The sequence below is a fragment of the Penaeus monodon genome, chromosome 38 (assembly GCF_015228065.2).
Source record: "Penaeus monodon isolate SGIC_2016 chromosome 38, NSTDA_Pmon_1, whole genome shotgun sequence".
In the NCBI taxonomy this organism is placed as follows: Eukaryota; Metazoa; Arthropoda; class Malacostraca; order Decapoda; family Penaeidae; genus Penaeus; species Penaeus monodon.
This window is the reverse complement of record NC_051423.1, coordinates 28548567-28556066: the sequence shown is the minus strand read 5'-3', so window position 1 is coordinate 28556066 and position 7500 is coordinate 28548567. Positions and strand designations below refer to the sequence as shown.

Below are 7500 nucleotides of genomic sequence, written 5' to 3'. Positions count from 1 at the left end.
GAAGAACGGGTCAAGCAACGCAAGGGTTTAACCCAGAAACAACGGCCGTTGCGCTAGGGAGACCGCGGATGTGTTGTAGTTTAGTGAAGGAAATAGATAAAAATAAATTGTAGTTAATTGACTTTACGTATTATCCAAATCTTGTTTGACTATTAATAAATACTGATTGATTATAGAAGATAAATGATAACGGATAATGAATGAGGACTTTAATAAATTTAATATAATGAATGTACTTTGTCAATGATGAATGGATTTCAAAAATTAATTTACTTATGAAGGAATTCCATTATAAGCCTATTTTACTTAATATATAATATTTACATATATAATTTTTTTTTGTATATATATATATATATATATATATATATATATATATATACTTACATATATACATTTTGTATATATGTAATATATATGTGTATATATATGCATATAAGTATATATATGCATATGTATGCACATATGTATGTATGTATGTATGTATGCATGAACACACACGCACATATGTATGTATATATATACATAAATGTAAAGATACTTCTTAATCTTCATTTACTTATCATTAACTCATATTCTATAACTTTAATATTAGTGCAAAAAAAAAGAAATTATGATAATAATAACCTTCACTTTTTCGACGAAACTTTAATTTCAATCAGCAAATTATCTATTAGTATTTATCATAAAAGTTAATTGTGATTAAGTTATTCACCAGACAATTTAATTACATAAATTTTGTGATAATCTTATATTAATGCACATTTGCCATCATATATATAATTTTTTTAGATTGGGTAAAATTGATTAATGAAACAAAATATGCGTCAAAATTTCAATTTGAATTGAAATTATAATAGCTGTAAAACATTTTCTATATTCCTTTATTCACAATCGAGTAATACTATAAATATATCACAGTTGAATATTTCATCAAGGGATGCAGCAAGAGTGTGGAAACAGTAGTATTAAACAATAGTACAGATTTATAAACGTATTCTCAAAAAGAGATACACCATGCAATATGGAAATGTTAACACAATGAACGGTGAAATTATGGAAATTGGTCGGGTAGGCATCGTCAGTGCTTCCGAACTGCACACACCCTCACTATATCCATGTTTACTATTATTAACATAATCACTATTATTATTGTCGGCAAAGTAAGAGTGCGTATATATTTTTATTTCTTGTTCATTTTCTGACTGTCCTCCACTGAAAAGGGTAAATGCAGCACCAACTTTTTTCCTGCTTGATTATTCCCAGAATTCGACCAAATGTCGGCCCACCTCTCTTCTGTTCACAGACGGTTTGAGATATTGCTTATATTTTAAGCAGAGCTGGAAAACCTAATTTTTTCTTTTATTTTTTATTTTTTTCTAAACGGTAGGTATTTTGGATATTCTTCTTTTCCGGTCGATTTGTTTTCTAAACTACGCATTACTAGAGCCGGTATTCACACTAAAGATCATCGAATGTTCTGAGACAAATTCAAGGACTGTCCTAAAAACAGTCTTTGACTTCTAAAATGTCGTGGACTTTGTCTGATTCGCACAGTGCCATACTTCAAAGTTAACAATTAAACATAAGTATTATTTACATTTTAAAAGACACTATAATAATATTTAAGTGTAATAATCATGGCATAATTACTATTATAATATTTTTTTTTTCTATTTATATAAGAGAAAACTGCGGTAAAGACGGCTCAATTAACTTTTGACAATAGTAAAAAAGTGGCACGAACGTTTTCCATATCATATGTGATACAAAGTCATCCTGAACAATTGTAAAACGGCTTTAATGTTCTCGGCGTCTCGTAAGGACAAATTGAAAACACTTCTTATGCATGTGAGACCAAACAGTTTTGTTTGCTCGAATGTTTTTGTTTTTGTAGAAACAAATTCCAACTTCAAAAACAAACAAAAAGAAGGTACTTAGGTCATTATTTATATTGTTCAGAAATTGATTCAGAATACCTGCTTTTTTAAGACTAAAAGATCACTTACCATAAAAATCGAGGCAGGAGTAACAGAATATCACTTCGGAAAGTCTAGCTAGAAAACAGTCGGTCCTGTGGAAATTATCTTGTCACTTGTACGACTGAGTAATAAGTCCCAGATGCTACCAGACGTAAGGTTGCCTCAAAGAAAACAATGAGCAGAAGAAGCACGCGGCCTTGAAGATCCAATTTCCATCGACGGCGACAGTCACGCTCCCGGGCCGGTCTCGCTCCGTCCCTCACGTGAGAGTGGTTAGCTCGAGGCGCGATTGAACCGTCAGGCGATGATTAGCGTTGGAATTATTGAATTAATTCCCTGGATGCGCCGGTGTGTGCGCGTCTCTTAAATGTGGGATAGTTCATTTTGGTTATTTGCAGTCCGATAAAAAATATAGCTGTCGATTGTAGAATGATTATAGGTGCGAGTAAGTTGTCTGCAGCACCTACGGTGTTCCTGCCGATGATAGTACGAGTGTTGTCTTATTTGTTGCTATTATAGAGACGTGGATAAACCGTCCATCTCGGTTGACGGCGGTAGAATTATTTCTACCGCCGTATTTAGTCCGATAAGGCCGTGCTTATTTCAGAGCAGCCAAACTGTATATACAGCCGTGGTTAGTCCGTTAAGGCTTATCGTCAGCGGAAGACAAAACTTGGAAAGATATTTTTGTAATATTAATATTTGAGTTTTAATCTTGTTCTAGTGCCTCATTTTATTCAATTTCCTAGGAGTACATATTTACATTGACGAAGGAGTTCTTTTTTGACAACATAACTATGCAAATAAATAAACATTTGTCAATTGAACATAGAAAGATAATATATATTACAAAGTGCACATATCAGTAGCATTTACTGTATGAGAAAGAAATAAAAGTAAACCCAGAAGGTCGTATCTGCACAATTTTCAGGCGAGACTACGATATTACTCTTGCGGCATTTGCTGACGGGGAAACGCTCGTGAAAACATGATAGAGCTGTCGCTGACATGGCACTTGAAGGTGAGTATTCAGATAACATTTCGATGGTTGCTTCATGTTTTTTTTTTCAAACTTAGATACTAGCATACACATACACATACACACGCATGCAAACACACTCACACTTTCCCTCCCTCTCTCTCTCTCTCTCTCAACCCTCCTCCCTCTCTCCCTCCCTCTCTTTCTCTCAACCCTCCTCCCTCTCTCCCTCCCTCTGTCTCTCTCAATCCTCCTCGTTCTCTTCCTCCCTCCTTCCCTCCCTCTCCCTCAACCCTCCTCCCTCTCTCTCAACCGTCCTCCCTCTCTTCCTCCCTCAACCCTCCTCCTTCCCTCCCTTCCTCTCCCTCAACCCTCCTCCCTCTCTCTTCTCTCTCCCTCTCCCTTTCTCTCTACCTCTCTCTCTCTCTCTCTCTCTCTCTCTCTCTCTCTCTCTCTCTCTCTTTTCTCTCCCTCAACCCTCCTCCCGCTCTCTCTCTCTCTTTCTCTCTTGCTCCCTCCCTCTCCCTCAACCTTTCTCCCTCTCTACCTCCCTCCCTCTCCCTCAAACCTCCTCCCTTCTTCTCTTCCCTTCTCCTTCCCCCTCCCTCCATCTCTCTCACAAAACCTCCCTCCCTCCTCCATATAGGAGCACTGATGAGCACGATAGAGGACGGAGTGTCTCATGATTCAGGACCGACACCTGTGGAAGTTCGGTCCACTTAAGAGATACACCTGTGACGTTCGCTGCGCAGCTTGACCTGGAGCCTGATTTTGAAGTAGGGGGGGGAGGGGTATCTACGTTTATTCCGTTTTTCATTCCTTTTTTTGTGTGTGTGTGTGTTTTGTCTTTGTGTTTTCGTTTTTTGGTTTTGTTTTATTTGTTTTCTGTTGTTTTTTCTTCCATTTTTCTTTTTGTTTTCTTCCCTCATTTTCTGTTTTCTTATGTCCTTGTCTTTGTTTACTTTTGTCTTTTTTTTTTTTTTTTTTGTTATCTTTAATTTTCTTTCCTTTTTCTGATTTCGTTTTTCTCGCTTTTCTGTCTTCTTACTTTCTTTTCCTCTGCATCTATGAGATTCGAATCATATTTTAATCTTTACCTGCAAAGTTACGATCCTATGAATTCACTTGTTTCTTGATGATTACGGAATATCGACAAATGATTGCGAACGATCGACTAATTACTAATAAAAGAAATGCCACCTAATCACTCGCACTAATATAATTATCATTAAGAGAAATCGCCAATCATTAACAAATCACTGATATCCTCTAATCATTAAAAAATACACATTACACATCAATTACTCAATAAAATCACCTAATTATAGCAACATCACCCAATCATTTAGGAATATCAACGAAGTACTAAGAAACTTCCACTCACCCATCACACACTAGTTGGAGAAGACTCACCAACAATTTTCCCGACGCCTGCCATTATCTCTGTCAACAAACGCCTTTGTGACGTCGTCTCGTCCTGGTGGCCCCGCTGCGAACCAGGGCGAGTTGGACGAGATGGACAACTTGTCCAGTACGAGAAAGTAGGGGTTCCGAACGGTCAAAACATCTTGTCCAACTAGTTGGACGAGGAGTTCCGAACTCCGTTAGAAGACTCACCAACAATTTTCTTGACGTCTGCCATTATCTCTGGTTGTAAACAAACGCCGGAGTTCCGGAGTTCCGAACGCAGCATAATATTTTTTGCTGCGTTCGGAACTCCTCGTCCAACTAGTTGGACAAGATGTTTTGACCGTTCGGAACCCCTACTTTCTCGTCCAACTCGTCCTGGACAAGTTGTCCATCTCGTCCAACTCGTCCTGGTTCGCAGCGGGGCCACCAGGACGAGACGACGTCACAAAGGCGTTTGTTTACAAACAGAGATAATGGCAGGCGTCGAGAAAATTGTTGGTGAGTCTAAAGCATGGCAGGTGACCCGAATTCATTAAGCTACATGTGTCTTTTGACCAGGTGTTTTGAATAACCTTCCATGGTGATTTATTTTTGAAACTGAAATAAAGGGACGATATATAACGTTGCCAGTTGACTAGATGTTAAGATGTTTTTTTTTTCTTCTTCTTCTTCTTCTTGTTCTTCTTCTTTAGCTTTGTTTTTAAAATGGTTTGAGTAATGATATTTAATATTATCGATCTCTTTTATCACTCTTATCTGAATACCGTCGTTATGGTTAACATTATCCTCATCATTATCAAAGTCGTCATTATTCCTCTTATAATTATCATAATCGCCTTCATCAGAAAATGCTGAGTTTTGGAGGAAGCAAGTAAGACTGAAATTAATTAGATTTATTATATTTCCTTTATTCTTTCTTCTGTAAAAGAGGAAAATAAAAAATAATGATGAAAATTAATGATGCTACTGATGATGATGATGATAAAGATGCTATATCGCTTAGAATAATATTAATGATGTATGGATCCTGTTGATGTTATCCATACTAAGAGAATAAACTATTGCAGTATAAGAAAGAGAGAAGGAGAGAAATTGAGAGAGAGTAGGGGACCTACTGCAACATAAGAAAGAGAGAGAGAGAGAGTAGGGGACCTACTGCAACATAAAAAAGAGAGAGAGAGAGAGAGAGTGGGGGACCTACTGCAACATAAGAAAGAGAGAGTAGGGGACCTACTGCAACATAAGAAAGAGAGAGAGAGAGCAAGAAATTTTTCAGCAATCTATTCCGCAACACAAATCGACCTGCTATCGTGATATGATAAAAACCTACTGCATATAACTCCACGCGTTGCCGCTTCGTTGCTTTCAGTCAAAATGCTGAGAGAGATAGCATCGGCTGAGTTATTAGTTCCTGCATTGAATTGGCAATGTGAAAAAGGATTAGCATGGTTTAATAGCAATTACTCCTCCAGGTCTTTTTGGATGACTATGTACAAAAGAAGAGCATTGCGTGACTGTGTGTGTGTAAGTGAACTCTAGATGAAATAGAATATAGACTGTGAACAAATTTTATCGTGCAAGTCTTTTCAGCAGGCTAATGAAGATGTCATTCATTTTGATACTCATTTGTAACTAAGAATACTGCTAATTGGATTTTTTCCCTGTCTGTAGCTGGAACAATAGATTAAAGGTCCTTCAGAACCTGCTGCCGTATGCGCCATTATATACAAGGTTAGTTTACCTATAGTAGAGAGCAGAGCCCCAATAAAGAAAAATACTAAATAAATAAATAAATAAAATAAAACATAAAAAGTTGAAGATAACACCCGCAATTATCGTTAGCGACACAAACAACAGTTATGAAAACATGAGATTTAACAAATCTTACTCAGGCCATTTCCTTTATAAAAAAAAAAAAATCGAAGCTAATCTTTGCCCTTCCTCGATTCTTCAGTGAGATTAAGTCCTGTACTTCATCGGCGGTCCCAATATCAGGTGCATTCTTTCATCTCAATATATATCTCATTTCCTGCACCGGCATACTTGTAAGAATATCCATATTCCTATTATTGTTGTTGTTGTTGTTGTTGTTATCATTGCCATTTTGTTATTACTGTTACTATTACTATTATCTTTATTATTATTATTATTATTACTATTATTACTATTATTATTATTATTATTATTATCATCATCATCATCATCATCATCATCATCATCATCATCATCATCATCATCATCATCATCATCATCATCATCATCATCATCATCATCATCATCATCATCATCATCATCATCATCATCATCATCATCATCATCATCATCATCATCATTATCATCATCATCATCATCATCATCATCATCATCATCATCATCATCATCATCATTATGCCTATGTCTCCCAAGGGTTACAAATTCCTGTTCTGTATCCATGTTTCTCTATTGCCGATCACTGACTGTCCGTAATACTTCATCTGACTGTCACAACTAGAACACCCTAACCGTTTAATGCGAAAAAGACAGAAATTTGGTACAAATGCAAACAAAACAGGACAGGTTTTAGTGTGTTAGCGAAAAGGAAAGATGTTTGTTTATACTGTTGTGTGTTTGAGTTTGTGTGTGTGTGTGTGTGTGAGAGAGAGAGAGAGAAAGAGCGAGAGAGATTTGTGCATGTGTGTGTTTGATTATATAAAGTATTTCATTATTACATTTCGAATCAGACAAATTTTATTCGATTCGGGCGATTCAGACGTAACTAATCTCATATATAATTGCACAAACTAATTTCAGATACATTTTGCAAGCAAATAAAAATACCACTTTACTCTTCGGAATATTGCATGTAAAGAATGAAACTGATTATATGTTAATCGCCCTGCCGTCTGCTAATCTTTCTTTATTATTATGCAATGTCTGTGTTTATTGCATTTATTTTACATATATCATTTCCTTTGCATTATTTCTAGCAACATTTTAAGATCTGTTTACTGTTATTACTGTTATCATCATGAAAACTATATAATCATCAATACAATTATCGCTGATATGATTATGAGTATCATCATTATTATGATCTTTTTATTATTGTTATCATTACCATTGCCATTATTATCCAGATGATGATGATGA

The 7500-nt window shown here is 36.0% G+C and overlaps 1 protein-coding gene across 1 annotated transcript in view; it reads right to left on the bottom strand.

Moving 5' to 3' along the window:
- The window catches only part of LOC119596566, a 37514-nt gene extending 35114 nt beyond the window's left edge, over positions 1 to 2400 (bottom strand). Inside the window, exon 1 of the mRNA XM_037945872.1 lies at positions 2010 to 2400. Within this exon, the coding sequence (XP_037801800.1) occupies positions 2010 to 2012 (3 nt within the window). The 5' untranslated portion in view covers positions 2013 to 2400. The remainder of the gene's footprint in view (positions 1 to 2009) is intronic.
- Between the last annotated feature and the right edge of the window lie 5100 nt (positions 2401 to 7500).